This window comes from Ailuropoda melanoleuca, chromosome 15 (assembly GCF_002007445.2).
Source record: "Ailuropoda melanoleuca isolate Jingjing chromosome 15, ASM200744v2, whole genome shotgun sequence".
NCBI lineage: Eukaryota > Metazoa > Chordata > Mammalia > Carnivora > Ursidae > Ailuropoda > Ailuropoda melanoleuca.
In genome coordinates, this window is record NC_048232.1 from 76,602,330 (window position 1) to 76,621,453 (window position 19,124).

General features: G+C 46.5%; 1 protein-coding gene across 1 annotated transcript in view; it reads left to right on the top strand.

Moving 5' to 3' along the window:
* The window catches only part of BTBD11 (BTB domain containing 11), a 305,437-nt gene that overhangs the window by 269,473 nt on the left and 16,840 nt on the right, over nucleotides 1-19,124 (top strand). The window contains 3 exon segments of the mRNA XM_034643682.1: nucleotides 11,646-11,751; nucleotides 16,594-16,696; nucleotides 19,014-19,095. Coding sequence (XP_034499573.1) covers nucleotides 11,646-11,751; nucleotides 16,594-16,696; nucleotides 19,014-19,095 — 291 coding nt within the window.

Genomic DNA, 19,124 nt, shown 5'->3' on the forward strand with positions numbered 1-19,124 from the left:
GAGCATGTCATACATACAGAAAAGTGCACAGATCACAACTATGGAGCCTAATGAGTTTTCGCGAGGTAAACCTACTGTGTGATCAGCACCTAGGCCAAGAAAGAGAACATTACGAGCACCCCAGCAGGCCCGTTATGCCCCACTCAGCTACTACCCACTGAAGGGCAGCCCGTGGCTGGGGGGGTGGGAAGAAGGGAGGGACTTTTGCCAGGAGATGTGGACTAGAGCCCGCTCCCCATCAGCCATACTGATCTTCAACGGTGGAGGGAGCCAGGGATGAGGCAGGAGCAGCTCCTTGTCAGGAGCGGGCCGTCTGGGAAAAATGGTGCCCTCAAGAGTTGGGTTTGCTCTTGTAGGCGTTCAGTGGCGACCCCTACTGGTGGAGTGTGGTATTACACACATGTGTGTTGCCGGCAGGAGGAAAGAAGAGTGATCAATTTCCCATGGCTGCAGTGTGAAGGCAAGCATTCCCCAAGCGTGAGGGATATCACCATGGTCAAAAGAAGACTGGAGAGGGGTGGGGGCAGAGAAATTCAGAGAGTTGAGAAAGTGCCACAAAGCTTGCACTCCCGTGTATCCTGTTGCAGGATGGTAGCCACACATCACACAACTGCCTGGTATTGTTCCTTCTCCTTCCATTAGTGGAGTCCTGTTCAGATCCCATCTTGCCGTTCTGTGTGGACAGGTATCTGGTTTTATCAGATGGGTAAGAAATAGTGGATAAGGAGATAGAAATCCCAGAAATAAATTCACTTTGTGGTCAACTCCCAGAAACACAGCTGCCCTATCAAGTGAAGCAGATGCCTTCCCATCCTTGACTTGTGCTCATTCTTACATTACTTGAAATCTGGTTGCAGATGTGTTTTGCTCCCTCTTCTAAATTTTACCTTCAAAAGAATTCAGCATCTCTAGATTTTCAGGAACAGAACAATATAGCCATTTCTTAATACACATCTGTTTAAAGAAAGTCCCTGGTCCCTTTCTCCCACACATTATTCCCCAGGGCATTGACTCATTCCACAGTCACCAGGTCTCACTATGTTGCAGTGCTGATGGGATAGACACATTCGTTCTCCTTCTGGAGCTTGCTATGTCCAGGGAAAGGGCAGACACACAGTAAGCAAAGAAGGGGATCAGCAAAAGAGAGTGAGAGGTTGATACATGCCATGAAAAAAAAAAATTAGACAATGATATAGTCTCTGGGGGTGGGGCAGGCAAGGCGTAGTCTGGACAAGATGTAAGGAAGGTCTCCCTGAGAAGGTAGCATTGAACCACCACCAAAGTGAGGAAAAGCTCCAGGCATGCAAAGGTCTGGGGCAAAAGCGTTCCAAGTGGGGAGTGCGGGAGCTGAGGCTCTTAATGGAAACGTGCTCGGTGTGTTGAGGCAACAGGAAGAAGAGCAAGGTGACTGAGGCAGTGGGACAAAGAGATAAGAATCAGATTTCATGGAGTCTTTCTCCGTGGTGAAAAGTGTGGGTGTCCCTCCATGTGCCGTGAATAGAGCATCACTGGAGGTTTAAGACAGAGACAAGAACTGATCTGCGGGGATTTTATTTTCTTGTGATTTGTACTTTTTTGTTTTTTCTCAATTTTTAATTGAAACATCTTAGTTTTTTAAACTTTTGATTTTGAGATCATTATAGATTCACATGCAGCTGTAAGAAAAACTATATACTACTATGTATGTACCCTTTACTCAGTTTCCCCCATTGGCAATATCTTACTAGACTACAGTAGAATATTACAACCATGATATTGATGTGATATGGTCAACATGCAGAAAATTTCCATCACCCACAGGATTCCTTCATGTTGCACTCTCTTAGCCAAACCCATTTCCCTTCTGCCGCCACCCCTGGGAACCACCAACCTATTCTCTACTTCTCTAATTTTATTTCGAGAATGTAATGATGGGGTGCCTGGGTGGCACAGTCAGTTAAGCATCCAACTCTTGGTTTTGGCTCAGGTCATGATCTCGGTGTCATGAGATTGAGCCCCTCATCGGGCTCCATGCTCAGCAGGGAGTCTGCTTGAGATTCTCTCTCCCTCTTCCTTTGCTCCTCCTGGTCATGCTTGCTCTCTCTCTCTCGCTCTCTCTCTCTCTCTCTCTCTCAAATAAATAAATAAATCTTTTCCAAAAAAGAATGTAATTTCAGTGGAATCGTAAGGTATATGACTTTTTAGAATTGGATTTTCTCACTTGGTGTCATTCTCTGAAGATTCATCAGGTTATTGGCTGTATTCATAGTTTGTTTCTTTCCATTGCTGAGTGGTACTCCATAGCGTGGACATACCATGGTTTGTACAACCGCTCGCCCGCTCAAAGGACAGCTGAATTGTTTCCAGCTTCAAGCTATTACAAATACAGCTGTGCTAACCAGTCATGGGCGGGTTTTTGTATGAATGTATGTCTTCATTTCTCTGGGATAAACGCCCAGGAGTGCGATCCCTGGGTTGTATGGTAGCTGCGTGATTCGTTTTTAAAGAAAGTGCTCAACTGTTTTTGAGAGTGGCTGTACCATTTGACATTCCCACCAGCGAAGTGGGAATGATCCAGTTTCTCCACATCCTCGCAGTTTGGTTTTATTGCTCTTTTTTATTTTAGCCATTCTGATAGTTGTGCAAGTGACATCTCGTGGTTTTAATTATCATTTCCCTAAGTGACTAATGGTGTTGAACATATTTTCATGTGCTTACTTGCCATCTGTATGAGCTCTTCAGTGAAATGTCTCTTTGTGTCTTTGCCTGTGTTCTAATTAAGTTGTTTGCTTTTTAGCTGTTGATTTTGAGTGATACTCATCTTTCATCAGATATGTGGTCTGCAAGTATTGTCCTCCATTCTGTAGCTTTTCTTTTTGTCCTCTTGACAGGGTCTTTCACAGAGCAAAAGCTTTCAATTTTGAGGAAATCGAATGGATCTGTTGCCCAACTCCTTGCCTTGCCCTAAGTCATGAATATTTCCTCCTATTTTTTTCTAGAAATTTTAGTTCTTTGTTTTATACTGAAATCTGTGATTCATTTTGCATTCATTTTTGTTTGAGATGTGGAACTTACATCAAGGTTTTTGGTATTTGTGTGTTTCTGTTGGTTGGCGTTGGTTTGCCAGTCAATGTTTAGCATTCCAGCTCCATTTGTCAGAAAGGCTCTCTCTCCTTCATTGAATTATTTTTGCACATTTGTCAAAAGCGAGTTGGGCATATCTGTGTGGGTCTGTTTCTGGGTCTCCACTCTGCTCCATCCATCCATGTGTCTGTCCCTCCACACTTACTGTACCATCTCAATTAGTGTAGCTATAAAATAAATCTTGAAGTTAGGTAGACTTATTCTTTCCATTTAATTCTTCTTTCTAAAAATGATTTTAGCCATGTTCTTTGGCTTTCTATATAAATTTTGTGGGGGTTTTTTTTTCAGTTAAACTCCACCCTCGACGTGGGGCTTGAACTCACGGCCCCAAGATCGAGAGTTGCATGCTCTACTGACCGAGCCAGCCAGGCACCCCTGCATATAAATTTTAGAATAAACTTACTGTATCAACAACAACAACAAAATCTTGCTGAGATTTTGATAGGAATTTTGTTAAACCTATGTGTCAATTCAGTGAGAATTGACATCTTTACTATGTTATATCTTTCAGTTTATGAATTGTATGTCTTCATGTACTTAGATTGTCTTTGATTTTTTTTTTGAGATTTATTTATTTATTTTAGAGCGAGAGGGAGAGCAGGGAGAGGGGCAGAGGATGAGAGAGAATCCTACAGCAGACTCCCTGCTGAGCGTGGAACCCAGTGCAGGGCTCCATCTCACAATCCTGAGATCATGACCTGAGCCAAAATCAAAAGTCAGCTGCTTAACCGACTGAGCCACCCAGGAATCCCGATCATCTTTGATTTCTTTCATCAATACTATGGAGTTTGCAGCATACAAGTCCTGTTTTGTTTGATTTATATATATTTATTTCTTTTTTTTTTAGCAATTGTAAATATAATATTTTTATTTTTTTGTCCATATGTTCATTGCTAACACAAAGAAATACAATTGATTTTTTATGTTCATCTTGCATTCTGCAACCTTGCTGAACTCGTTTAGTCTAGGAATTTTTTGTAGATTTACTGGAATTTTCTACTTAGATAATCATGTCATCTGCAAATAAAGACAGTTGTATTTCTTCCTTTGCAATCTGACCCTGAAGATTTCTTTGGGGGAGAGATTTTTTAATTATGAATTCAATTTCTGTAATAGCTATACAGCTATTCAAATTATCTACTTAATATTAGGTGAGTCGGGGTACTTTTTTTTCAGGGAATTGGTTCATCTCATCTGCATTGACAGATTTATGTATGTAGAGTTATTCATCATAATCCCCTTATTATTCTTCTGATGTCTACAGTCCAGTGATAGCCCCTGTTTCATTCCTGATTTTGTGAATATATGTCCTCTTTTTTTTTTTCTTCCTTTGTTGGTCTTCCTACAGGTTTGTCAATTTTATTCATCTTTTCAAAGAACCAACTCTGTGTTTCATTACTTTCTCTACTATTTTTCTGTTTTAACTTCCATTGATTGCTGCTCTTATCTTTATTATTTGCTTGCTTTGGGTTTATTTTGCTTTTCTCTTTCCAGGTTCTTGAGTAGGAGCTTAGATTATTGATTTGAGACTTTTTCTCTCTTATAGGCGTTTGGTACTGTTCGTACCCTTCTCCGCACTGCCCTGGCTGTGCACCACAAATTCCGATGTGTCATTTTCATTTTTCATTCAGTTCGGTGTTATTTTTTATTTCCCTTAGAATTTCTTTTTTGACTTATGGATTATTTAGCAGTGTGTTGTTTAGGTACCAAGTGTTTGGAGATTTTCTTATTATCTGTTATTGATTTCTAGTTTGACTCCATTGCGGTTAGAGAATGCCTTCTGTATTACTTGATTATTTTAAGTTTTGGAGTTTGGCTTTATGGCCCTAAGTGTGGTCTGTCTTGATATCTTCCACGGACACTTGAAAACACTGCTTTCTGCTATTGTCAAGTGTCAATAAGATTCTATTGGTTGATGGTGGTGTTGAGTTCTTCCATATCCTGCAGATTTTCTCGATTTTCTCACTATTCTATCAGTTCAGAGAGGGGTGTTGAAGTCTCCAACTCTAATTGTTTCTCCTTCCAATTCTGTCAGTTTTTGAATCACATAGATGGCAGCTCTGTTCTTTGGCACATACACATTTAGGACTACATTGTCTTCTTGGTGAACTAACCCTTTTATCATTAAATAATGCACCTCTCTGCTTCTCTTAATTCTCTTTGCTCTGAATTCCACTTTCTCTGGTATTAATATAACCACTCCTGCTTTCCTTTGATTAATGTTTGCGTATTTTTTCAACCCTTTTATTTTCAACCTGCCTTTTGCATTATATTGGAAGTGATTTTCTTGTAAACAGCATATAGTTGGGCTTTGCATCCACTCTGCCAATCTGTCTTTTAATTGGTATATTTAGACCATTTCTATTTTAGTGACGCTTTAGGCCTTAAGTCTGCCATCTTATTTTTTGTTTTCTGTTTGGTGTCTCTGCCCTTGGTTCTCTTTCTCCTCCCTTCCTGTGGGCTACTGGAACATTTCTTTGAATTCCAGTATTATTTGTCTGTAATGTTTTTGGTAGCTTTTGTAAAGCTTCATATAGCTTTTCTAGTAGTTGCTTGCAGTATTAGATTATATATAGGTAACAACACAGTCTACTGGTACCATCATTTTACCAATTCAAGTGACGTAAAGTCACCTTACCTCTCTTTATGCCCATTTACCCTCCTCCATTTACGACATAATCATCTTTAAATATTTCCTCTACATACATTTGGAACCACATCAGACACTGGTATAATTTTTGCATCAACCATCAGATGTAATTAGGAAACTCAAGAGGAGAAAGAAGGCCTACTATGCTTACCCATACTGTTGTTTACATGTTCATTCTTTCTTCCTGAGGCTCCAAGCTTCCTTTTTTATCCTTTTTCTTTCAACTTAGAGAACTTTCTTCGGCCAGTCTTTTAGGGGAAGTCTCCTGGTGACAAATTCTCTTCGTTTTCCTTCATCTGAGAATGTCTGATTTCCCTTTCATTTCTAAAATATACTTTCACTGGTTATTATTTGCTTGATACTTCCTTTAAATCAACTTGCCATCTGTTAAATGCACTTAGAAAGGAAATACTAAAGTACTACTATACATAGAAGCCTGTATCACTTGCCGTGAATAGAGGGTACCTATCAAGATACATAGCTTCTACTTAAAAGCACCTTATTGTGTGTTCGATTTCATCTTGTACACAATTCCAGTGACAGATATGGGACTGTGTGCTGACCTCGGGGAACTCGATCTGGTGCCCCTCCCATCTCTTTGGTGCCTCCTCCCATACCCTTTCCAGGTGTGTTCCAGCAGCAAGAGGCTCACAGGTCAGCCCAGAATGTTCTACGAGGGAGGGCCCGTCTAGAGACAAACCACTGTTGACAATGGATTGAGGCAGAGAACTCACTGCCATTTTCCCCTGAAAGTAACAGTGTTTCCACCATCTCCTGATTTTGAGATGTGGCTTTTTTCACCTTTTAGCATTTCACAGTTTGAAATGGGTCTTTGGAAATGGCTGTGTGTATTTATTGAAGTGAGGGTTTTGGTTTTTTTCCTCTTCCTAAAAGCTGCCATTAATTGCATGACATTTTAGGATCTAGAAAAAGAGAGATTGGTTTGAATTATAGGAAATTGCTCTTTGTTTGGGGGGTTAAAAAGTGGCCAAATCTCGGCATTTTCCTTTGGTTCAACCTAATGGTATGTTGTGATGCGTTATCTTTTTTAGCTCTCCTAGCAACCTCACCAAGCAGATATTTTTAATCCACTTTGGAAGAGGAGGCCAAGGCGTGGAAAAGCTGAGTCACTTTCCTAAGGTCACAGAGCTGGTGAATGATGAGGCAGGACCAGGACCCAGCCCCATCTGGCCCCACTGTCCATGTTTTTACCATTGTGCAGAACCCCTACCTAACTCACCTAAAAAGGACCTTGGGGATCCATCCCAGCATTCCTTCCTGAAGAAAGGAAAATGTTTGGTATCTTCTTAGGAGAGGAGTGAGGATCCGAGGAAGAGAGGAAAGATGCCATCCCCAAATTCACAGGATCCCATCTCAGGAGTCGCCTGCCAACTGTGGCATTAAGAACATCACTTCGTTCCCTCTTTGTTCTATGTGTAGCCACGTGGTTCTGAGTCCTGAGGACCCAAGTTCACCCCATGTGCACACCCAGCATTTTCCATGAGAGACCTGAATGACTGGTATCTAGCAGCAGACCAGTAACGACCGCTAACCAGGAGCCGTGTACTCAGCTTGGCCAGATGCCCACCCATCCCCAGCCCACGCCTCCTCCTCGGGCTTGCCCTGGCCTCCCAGACTGCCATGCTGTCCCTGAGAGTCAAGCTTTGTGGCACCTTTACCTGAAAGCACTTCTGTTAAATATACAACTCAGAGGAGAATATAGGCATCTTCCCAGCACAGCTACCCCACCTACCCATGCCTCCAAAATAGAGTGAGCCTCAAGTTTGCTTAATTCCTTTCTGTTGCTTTCAGGTTTGAGCCCAGAGTTAACCAAACCCAAAAGATAACCCAGTTCACTGCCCCAAAATGACCATCTAACCCAGCGGGTCTCTGCCCACGGGAGCTATTAACTGATACTAATTGTGGTCCCCATTCTTGCTCAGAGGAGCCCTCCTGGAGTCCTGATTTCGTTTGGGTGCTGGGAGTGAAGGATACCAACAATCCCTCTAGCTGGAGGAAATGCACAGAAAAGGGCACAGAGCAGACACCTCAACAAACCCAGATGAATTCAAGGATAGAGTGGGGAGTTTTCTCTTGGGGCTGTGGTGTCTGGAGGAGAGGTGCCCTGAAAGCCTTGAGAAAGCCAGCATTTTGGGGTCCTGACCTCGGGAGCATCACCATCAACCTTCACAGAGCGTCCGGCACTTAGCAGATGCCCTATAAATACTTGAGAAAAGAATTAATGCATGTCTGGCTACATCGCTTAGCCCGTGGTGAATGTTCACATTCGTGAGAACTTTAGGGGATGAATGAATAAAGCCCAGGGAGCTGTCAGTGTCCACTCTGACTCTGGACTCTTCCTCTTTCCCTTTTTCCTGAACTTCTAATACTTTCCTCATAATTACCCTGTTTCCTCATGGGGCAGATTTTTTTTTTCCAATAATAGACTTCATTTTTTAGAATGGCTTTAGGTTTATAGAAAAATGGAGAAGGTAGCACAGAGTTCCCCATACAACCCCTCACCCACATTCCCCTATTATTATCATCTTAAGCTGGTATGGTACGTTTGTTTTAATTAATGAGCCAACGTGGATACATTATTATTAGCTAATTTCCATACCTTATTCCTATTTCCTTAGTTTTTGCCTAATGTCTTCTTCTGCTCCAGGATCCCATCCAGGACACCACATTACTCCTCTTGGCTGAGACCACTTCTCAGACTCGTATTTGGTGACCTTAACAAATTTTGAAGAGCACTGGTCAGATATACCATAAAGAATGCCCTCTAGTGGACTCGGGGGTGTTTTTCTCATGGTTAGACTGGGGTTGTGGGTTTAGAGCAGAAGACTACAGAGGTCAAGTGCCATTCCCACCACATCAAGGGCACACACTCCCAACATGCGTATTCACTGCTGGCATTGACCTGATCACCTGGCTGAGGTTGGCGCCTGTCAAGTTTCTCACCTGCAGACTTACTCTTTTCCCCTTTTCCCAACTGTTCTCCTTGGAACCGAGTCACTGTGTGCAGCCCTCCCGGGAGTAGGCAGGGATGGTCCTCCCAGGTAACTCGTAAGTATGTGAGGATTGTCCCTTTGGACCAGACACGGCCAGGCCTTACCTTTACTTTCTCAGATGACACAACACACACTGAAGTTAGACCACCACCACTGCCAATCAGTCCCATCAGTCAGCCCCCAAAGAAGAGCACCGGCTACTCAGGCCTCTGTCACAGGCCACCAAGTCCAAGAGGTGCATCTTCCTTCATTCCTTCCCCCGAGGTGGTTAGACACAGCCCACTATAGATGAGCGAGCCCAGTGCCGATCATCACAGTCTGGGCAGCACATTTTGCAGACACGGGCCGCCTCTTTTCTGGGATCCGCAAGTACTCACTGAGCATGCCTGGTGTGCCTGGCAGTCTGGGGTCACAAGGATGATGAAATGCAGTCCCCCTGAGGCCGACTGTAGACGAGGTGTAATAGCGTCCTGTCGCTGCCGGAACAGGTTAGCACAGCGTGGAGGCCGAAGGCACTTGCTTATTATTCCGTGGTTTCCATGGGTCGGAAACTAGGCACGGGATCTCGCTGCGCTCTCTGCTTAAGGTCTCACAGAGACCCGAACTCAAGGCGTCAACAGGGCTGTGCTCCTTCCTGGAAGCCCCAGGGAAGAATCCACCTGCAAGCTCATTCAGGTTTGGGTAGAACTGAGTTCCTGGTGTTTGTAGGACTAAGCCCCATTTCCTTGCTGGCTGCCAGCTGGGAGGTCCCAGTTTTCTCGCAGAATTGTTGCTCAAATTCCCCCACTCAAGCTTGGCATATGGTCCCCTCCATCCGGAAGCCAGCAACAGCACATCAAGTCCTTCTCGGGCTTCAAATCCCTATGACTTCCTCTTCTCCCCCATCCCCTCAGAAGTCCTCTCTGCCTCTAATTTTAAGGGCTCCTGTGATTACATCGGGCCTGCCCAGGTAATTCAGGATAATATACTTACTTTAAGGTCAATTTAAACCTTAGTTAGTAACTTTAATCACGCTTGCAGGGCCCCTTTTGCTCTATAATGTAACATATTTATAAGCTTGGTATCTCGCGATATTCTTAGTCCCAGGGATTTGGGGGTACAGTCTTCCAGGGGCCATCGTTGTGCCCAGAATACAGCGCTTCTCAAACCTTAGTGTGTGTGGGAATCATCTGCACAGTGTGGTATTGTGGGTTGTGCGTCAGTGGGCTTGGGGTAGCATCTGCCTTTCTGACAGGCTCGCAGGCCTCCCTGATGCCGGAGGGCTATGGAACACATCTTGACGGCCGGCTTTACACCAGGGGAAACAAATGCGCAGCCTCCAGCTCAGGTCCAACTCCAGAGAGAATATCCATCCATACCTGGGGCTCTCAAACCTAAGAGAGCACCAGAAGACGTGTTAGCATACAGATTGCTGGGCCCCAGCCCCAGTGTTTCTGAGTCAGAAGGTCTGGAATGGGACCTGAGAATCTGCACGTCCCACGCACCCAGGCAATGCGGATGCTGCCGGTCCAGGGACCATACTTTGAGAACCAGCACAGGAGGCCATGAGACAGGCAATCACTTTGTGAGTGTTGACGGGAGTGTTTAACACCTTTTGGCCATGAGGCATCACCTCTGAGAGCAGAATTCCTTTGTCCAATATTGATTGCATCCCCGTAGGCCACTCTGCGGACCACGTCCGAGGCAACATGGTGCCTTTAATCAAACGGTCGATTCTCTTTTCATGTGTTGAGCTGTACCTTTCTGCTTCGGGTGCTCGATGAAATAGATCCAAGAATATCTCGAACCTCGGACGTCATCAGTTGTCCCAAACCCATCTTTTAAAGTCAAAAATAATATTTATTGTGTGTATTACAAAAACGATGCTTGTTTGTTGTAGAAAGTGCAGATAAAAAGAAAAGGGAAGACATCATAAGCGCACCCAAAGGCGGTGACTCTACTCTTCTAGACATTTCCTATACGTATCTGTCAATCCAAATGTGTATATATATATAGAGAGAGAGAGAGGGTTTTATTTCCAAAAATACATGGGACACACTGTGTTGTAACCTACTTTTCTTAATATATTGTAAATGTCTTTCTACCTCATCCCCATTTTCAGCCCCTACTTTCAACCCCTTTCACCCAATAAAAAGCATTAAATGCTGTAATTCGTGGCTTCCCTCCCACACACCTGTGGATGAAGGGACAGTATTGACCAGCACTGGGTCCCAAGGGGAAGAAGCGAAAACATGAAGGACACTGGGCGGTCGGAAACAGGCTCCTTTGTCCCTGAGCGATCAGAGGCAGCTGTGGTCTTTATCACAGAACTTGTTTCCCCCCTTTTTTTTGGAGAAAGTGATTCAGCTGAGCATTCCTGTTTCCGGATATGCCTCAGCACCAAAATCACAGTGCTACGAAAGCTGAATCAGGAGCATTTGTGTCTGGGTAATGGAGAGCAGTCACAGGATCACAAGGGCTTCCTGCTGCTATTTTCAGGATAATTCGCTGCTTCCAGAATTACGGAGTATTGATAAAGGTGTGTATGGGGTAAAAACTTGTGTTCCACTCTGTGAGCTGTGAAGCTTGCTTTCCGATGGGTGGTCAAAGACTGGGGCAAGAGAGACGGACTTAATGGCGAATTAAGCATTCACCAGTGAACAGACCAGAAGCAGACAACAGACAAACACAGCAAGCACGTCCCGGGCCTGCTGAGCAAACCGAGTGTATGAGGTCTGGTGGGAGGGCGGGGGAGGGGTTCTCTTGGAACCTGCCAGAAGTTTGTGGGCCCCTCTCACCTGGGGACAGACATTCCTGCTGACGGCTTGGATGAGGCCGTGCAGGGCCCAGCCGTGTGAACTCTGCTTTCTTTCCCACAGAACGAGGTCATCAGCCAGCAGCTCTGCGTCATCTTCACCCACTGCTACGGGCCCTACCCCATCCCCAAGCTCACGGAGATCAAGCGCAAACAGACCTCGCGCCTGGGTGAGTTGTGCTGTGGTTTGAGGGCACAGAGGTAGCAGATGCCCCCAGAGAAGGTAGGCGGTGCTGGAGGGCACGTAAGACGGACACGGCAGGCAGGTGGAGGTCATGCTATCACTTCTCACATGATAGCTGGAGACTAGACCTTGGAAAGGTGGACAAGGAGACTGGCCAATACCTCATCCCACTAACTGAGGGGCTTTCTCCTCAGACAGACAGACAGCTCTGGGTCCCATGCACTTCTTGCAGGCAGGTGGATTCCCCATCCCGAGGGAAGGTTGAGCTGTGCAGGCAACTGTCCCGCCCCATCCCCCAACCTCTCTCCTCTTAGAAGTCCCTCTTCCTCCCTGAGGAGGAGCAAGCAGGGAACAGTGACAGGCCAGTGGTGTCCCTCTAATGGAGTCCCTCTGCAGGGACCCAGGAGGAGAGGAAACAAGTGCCCCCATACACACACACACACACACACACACACACACACACACACACACACACGGAACATACCTGAGCTGAGGAGACTGGACACTCCGAAATCCCATCCAAGTAGCAATAATCCCTTTTTCTGCTGCTTGGACACTGCATGGGGCTGGCCCTGGCCTAGCCCTTGACCTACCCCATCTCAGGTAACCCTCAGGCCACCTCAGGAGGTAGGCACTACGGGTCACCCCAATGTCTCAGCTGAAGAAGGGGAAGGTCTGCGCTGCTTGCACTATCACTTCAGGTGGGGCTGGGGCTTCCCAGCTCCTCCCAAAGCCATAATTCCTTCCCTCTGCAGTCGCAGCTTCTGGAATTTTCCAGGGGAAACCTTTCCGTTCAGCGGATCCTGGGGCTGCTGTAAGCTGAGAAAAAAAGCAAAGAAATGCTTGGCTGCCTGAAGCCTGAAACACGAGCCTTCTGTTGCAAGAGCTTTTCTCCTTGCTGCCTGGGGGATGATAAAATATTAAAGATAAAGAGTTCCTTTTCCAATAAGGTTGGGGACCTTCCTACTTCCTATGAACTTTTCCTGTAAAGACTGGGAAACATTTGAGAAATGGGAGCATCTGAATGGGATGTTCGTTAGCAAAACCATTCTGTTTGGAACAGGTGAGCTAGTTAAAATTAGTGTAAAGTCTGAATTCCTGGAACCATTTTAAAGTAGTTTTGTTCCTGTCATGAAGAACTTGTTAATTTAAATGATGAAACTTTTCCCTGAAATGAAAAACTTAGTAGCCAAGTCCCATCTTCTCTGTTTCCCTTTATGCCCATCAGTGTGGGCAAACTACAATGTACCCAAACCACAAACATTTCTACCTTGTAGAAAGCAGGTGTTAACTAAAATGTTATCAGGGCAACACATTGCAAAGACCAATCATATTAACAGACTTCAGAGATTGAAGTTTACGTTCCCAGGCCATAGCCATCGTGTCTGACATCCCGGTGCCTTTACAGGACACCCTTGTTAGAGCAAACATTTGCAAGGGCCGTTTCAATGACACAGCATAAAATCTGCTTTCCTGTAGTTCTAGGCGAGGCAGGAACATTTTTTACTCCTGAATGTGCTGAGCTTTCTTTCACCCGCAATTAAAAGGACTTGGTTTTCAGGCCAAGCACTAGAATTCCAGGAGTTAGCACCAAGAGAAGAAAGGCAGGCCTGAGAGGCTCAAAGCTCACAATATGGGAGAAGAGGGGGCAGAATATAATTATGAATAAGTGGAATATGGAATATGTAGGGTTTGCCTCTTCGATAGAGCATTTCCTGCTAGGAAAACTAAAAGTGGCCAAACAGTGGTTCTTCAGGGACCTACTTTAAAGGAAAGATATGAGTGATCAGTGACAAGGGTCCCAAGGAATCTCTAAAGGGCCAGGAGGCCATATAAGTGAGTGAAATGGGTTCTGTGTAAGACAGTAGGGAGTGGTGGGGACTGTGGCACACTGATGCCCGACTTTTTGTGATGCATTGTCTTCTTGCCCTCCCTGTGAATTCTGGGAGAGAATGGTTAAAAGAGCCGCAGGTAGGAGACATTAGCAATTTGGGAAACAGGAGTGAGGCTGGTTGGTGGTGGACAGTAAGAGTGAGAGGGAGTGGTTGCTGAGAAGAGGGAGAACGTCACTGCAAACTTTTAGCCTTCAAAGCAAGTGAAGAGGTGAATTTTAGTCAACCCCCAGGACTTCTGTGGCCTCTTGACTCTTCATCTAGGTTATTTAGAAGTGTGTGAGTTTTTTCAAGAAAATATTTTAATGATAGTGGGATTACAAGTGATTTTGACAGTTTTATGCTTTTTTAATATATTCTAAGTTAAAACTTTTTTTAATGGGAAGAAGTGAGGTACCGACAGAAATATGAACAGAGGCCCACCTTCCGGGGCCGCACAGGGGCTGAGGGGCCACCCCACCTTTGAAGGCTGGAAGTGGAGAGTTGGCCAGGAAGGCAAATTCTGGGTCCAAGTCACAGCAGGGTCTGGGCAAAATGGGGCCAGGCCAGGGGTCCAAGATAATCACTGTAGGGTGGGCCCAATGGCTGGGATCATGGTCCCCAGGAATCCAGTGGGGTGATCCCCACCCCTAATGGTTAGAATAGGCTACACCCAGCCAAAGGAAGAAGCTGGAGTTTCAATTCAGGACAGCCCTTTAAGCCCTGGGGAAGGACCCAGCAACAAGCAAGCAGGTCTCCAGGCTAAGAAGAGGCCTAATGTCCTCCGGAGACTCTCAGAACAAGAATATGGAACAAGGGTCAAGGCATTCCTCACTCATTCAAAAAAAAATATTAACAAAGCATCTAGTACAATGGTCATGTTTATTGAGGAATACTGTGTGTCAGCCGTGGCGCTAAGTGCTCTGCAAAAATTCATTCCATGCTCACTGAAACTCGGATGTGGATGTACAATGGGTATGACCATTCCCATTAAACAGAAGTGGAGACAGAGGCTCAGAGAGGTTAAACAATTTGCCCAAGGTCACACAGCTGAGATTTCTGGCTTCAGAGCCCTCACCTTTAACTATGTGTTACTACCTTTCTGTTCTAGACACAGAGCAAGGATGTGAAAAGAACAGACAAGGTCCTGACCTCCCAAGCATTCAGGCTCCAGGGAGGCAAAAAAACAGTGGATACACTGTGGCAAAAGCACCCATCCCAGGGACCGTACAGGAGCTGTGAGAGGGCCAGTGGGAGATGCTTGGTTGGTCCGAGGAGGGCGGGGGAACCAGGCAAGGCTTAATGATGGAAGGTGTATGCACTAAAGCTTGAAGACCACATGGGGTGAACCGGGTTTGGAAGGGGTTGGAAGAGTGTTCTGAGTAGAAGGAACAGCAGGTGAAGGGCAAGAGGTGAGAGCGTATAGCCCTGGTATGGCTCAGCTCACAGGCTGGTCAACAGGGGGATGTGACTGAGGAGAAGGCAGCAGGAGCCCGATCACCAGCAGCCTTGTTAGGAAGCGTGGACTCTACCCTGGGAGAACTGGGGAGCTATGGAAAGATTTATAGCAGAGGAGGGGCCTGATCAAATCCACCTTTAGGAAAGATGACTGTGGTGAGTGGGCCATTGGGTTGAGGGACCAAGAGTGGAGGCAGAGACCAACAGAGGTTCCTGGGGGTCCCCAGACAAGGGACCACGCAGTGGCCTTAGGGAGGGCCGTGGCATTGGGGATGGAGGGAAATGGGAGAATTGAGAAACACTTAGGAGGAAGAGAGGACGGTGTTTGTGATAGACTGAGTCTGGGTAAGCCCAGGAGAGGAAGGGTCCTGTTGCCTTCGAATCCCTGGCTTGGGCAACGGGTAGATGGTGGAGCCATTCATGGGATCAGAGACACTAGGCGAGGCGCATTTTGCGGAAAGAATCTTCTCACATGAGCTGGGAATGCAGCGCATCCTCAGACTCGGTAGCTTGGGTGCAGACACCCCCAGAGAGGTCATCTTCCATTTAGAGTCTTCTGAAGGTCCTCCCTGCGGCATTGCAGCCCAGGTGGGCGCAGGGCGGATGACCTACCAGGAAGCGCCACCAGAGGCTGGGGCCAGACTGACTTAAGACCTGAGCAGGGTGAAACCAGTCGGTGCAGGGGTGCTAGTGGATGTTCCCAAGCCGCAGAAGCCCTGAGCTGCAGACAGACTGGCACCTTCAGGGGCTCCGGGTCTCCGTGGCTAAAATGACAGGCAAATCAGGGCTGGGGGAAGGGGAGGCGGGGACCCTAGTGCTGAACAATGCAGGCGCTCCAGTCCGCATGCCTGAGTTCAAATCCTGGCTCCTCCACCTGTCACTGGCTTGAAATTCTGTGTGCCCGCTTCCCCAGCTGCAAAAGGGACAATGGTCCCTGTCTCCTGGGACTGAGCACTTTTGCGTGTGTGCGTGCCAGCTTGCACAGTGCCTGGCATGTCCTAAGTGCTCAGTAAGTATCTGCCAAACCGTCTTTGTTGTTGTTGGAGATGAGAGCAGGGAACTGGTCCGCATGCCTCTGGCTCTGGGAGAGAAGGGCTTGGATTTCAAATTCCCTGGAAAACCCCTTTTCCATCAGGCAGAGAGGTCCCCGAGCCCAAGAAGGAGGAGCAAAGGTGGGAGGGGGGCATTTTTAAGAGGCAAGGTGGGGCATACCTTACCTTTCACATCGGAAGTCATCTGCGTCCGGCTGGGGATGTCTCACCTGAGGAAGTGCTACTTTTAATCACAAATAAGCTATGAAGATTTCCTATGCAAAACTGAACTTCCATGATTTGAGTGTTCCTTTGATTGGTTCTGTCCCCTGTTGGCTCACTGTCTTGCCAACGAGTAGCTTAATCCCATGGTTTCCCTGTTAGCTCTTCTTGGCCCTTTCCAGTAGAGGAATGCAAACTTCACCCTTCTCTCCACTGAAGCTACCCTTTTTCCCCTTTCTCTTCTAGATCCTCATTTCCTTAACAATAAAGAAATGTCCGACGTTACCTTTCTGGTAGAAGGAAGACCGTTTTATGCTCACAAAGTGCTGTTATTCACGGCCTCTCCCAGGTATGTGTACTGTCAGGTTTGAAAGCCGCTGAATGTTGAGTGTGGCTGTTGTTATTACCATTCTCTGAAATTCAATTTTGGTGGTCCCTTCCCTGGAGGGGAAGATTATCTTTTCAAAATCAGGAATTCGAGAGCAGAGGGCATTCGGGCACCCATGCTCACAGCACCATTCTTCACAGTAGCCAAAAGATAGGAGCAACCCAAGTGTCCATCAATGGATGAATGGATACACAAAATGTGGTATATGCATATTTTATTTAGCCCTAAAAAGGAAGGCAGTTTTGACAAATGCTACAACATGATGAACTTTGGGGACATTATGCAAAGAAATGAGCCAGTCACGCAAAGATAAATACCGTATGATTCCATTTCTAGGCAGTGCCTAGAGTAGTCAGCTTCATAGGGACAGCAAGCGGGATGCTGGTTGCCTGGGGCTGGGGCAGGGGAGGGTGGGGGAGTTGTTGTTTAATGGGTACAGAGTAGGTTCTGGAGATGGGTCGCACAACAGTGTTGAATAGACTTAACATTTCTGTACGCTTAAAATGGTTAAGATGGTGAATCTTCTATTATGGGTTTTTTTACCCCAGTTTTAAAGTACAGAGCAGCCACTAGCATGAACAGCGATGCCTTTGTGTGACTCGGGCAAGGGCACCCGTTCCTCTGGCGAGATAGAGTGCATCCCGGGCACAGAGCTTGGGAGCAGAGTATGGATTGGATTTTAGCTCCCCTGGCCCAGTGCCCGCACGCAGTGTCCCGCCTGAAACGTCTCAGGCCTGCCCTCCAAGTATCCCAGAACTCTAGCATAAGCCACCCCAAATACACACCCCAAAGTCTTGAACCTGACTTTTCCCTAACTATGGAGTTGACAACGGCGTAGCCCCCTCCCTGCCAGCTTTGTCACTGCCTTTTGTCCTTTCGATTTGAGTTGAAATGCATTGACCATTTAGAACCACATTATCCAAAGACCTGAACTGGGATCAGTGAAGGTGTGCAGAGGAGAAGGAGATGCTGGATGAGGGGGCCACTAGGGTGAGCAGAGGGGTGAGGACACTGGGTACCCGGAAATAGACCCCACTTCCAGGATGTTCTCTGGTGAGCATGTGTGACCAACACTTCCTGGGTTCCCAAAGGCATCCTGGCCTCCCATTGCCTACCCCCAAAGCCAAATACAAGCCCCAGATGTCTGCTTTGCCACCGTAAGAAGAATACGCTGTGCCTTACGTGGTTCTCCGCTATGATGCGTGGAAAAGCAGGATAGACGTTGTCCCAATGTTCCTGTCTTAGTTTTGACAGCCATGGCTGTGCAGGATGCTAACATCAGGGGAGGCCGGGCGGAGGGCAGATAGGAGCTCTGTACCGTCTTTACGCCTCTTCCGCAAATACGTCATTATTTCAAAATCAAAAGTTTAAGAAAAGAGACACAGCTTAGCTTATTCCTAAATGTGCTGAGCATCAGTGTGTCCCACGGACTGGGTCTGTACCTGCTAGGAGCTTACAGTTTCGTCGATCACAGGGAAGCGCATCTAAACCCCAGTCAGAAGGCCGTCTGTAGGGAGGCGGTCAGGCAGGCCATAGGTGTGATTAATTACAGCAGATCGAGGCTGGGCTGGCGTGGGCTCTGGGGATGCAGCAGGGCCGGGAAGGCGGAGTCCCTGCCCTCCTGGGGCAAAGGTGGTGTGGGGGGCAGGGTGCAAAGGAGGCGGGGAGCTCCGTGAGCACCAGAGGGGCATGAAGCCTGTGCTCAGGAAGGACCCCGTGAAGGAATCACCCTTTGTGTCCTGCAGGATGGACAGGCAGGCTTTAAATGGGATTCATTCTCTTCCAGTCACCTGAATGAGAAATAACAGTTCAAACACTTTTTTTTTTTTGGTTATCTGTCCACCCAACGCGGGGCTTGAACTCACCACCCCGAGATCAAGAGTCGCATGCTCTTCTGACTTGAGCCAGGCAGGAGCCCCCAAGCCACTATTTTTAACTTTAAAGTTTTAACTTCAGGGGTGGGTGGCTGGCTGGCTCAAGTCAGAAGAGCATGCGACTCTTGATCTCGGGGTGGTGAGTTCAAGCCCCGCATTGGGTAGAGAGATTACTTAAATAAAAAACTTTAAAAAAAAATAATAAAGTTGTAATTTCAAATTCAAGTATGGCATCATACTGGGGTGGTGGTCGCATGAGGACATCCGTGACCGTATCGTTGATGTATTGCCAAGTGGGGGAAATACAGGATTTTATGCATCTCTCTCATCAGAGAGTGGAGTTTCTCGCACACCGTGGATGTGTTTGTGGGTCTTTTTATCTCCCTTCTTGTGTCCTTGTTCAGGTTCAAAGCGCTTCTGTCCAGCAAACCAACAAATGACAGCACTTGCATAGAGATCGGTTATGTGAAGTACCCCATCTTTCAGGTGAGCCCCGCTGTGGCCTGGAACGTCGT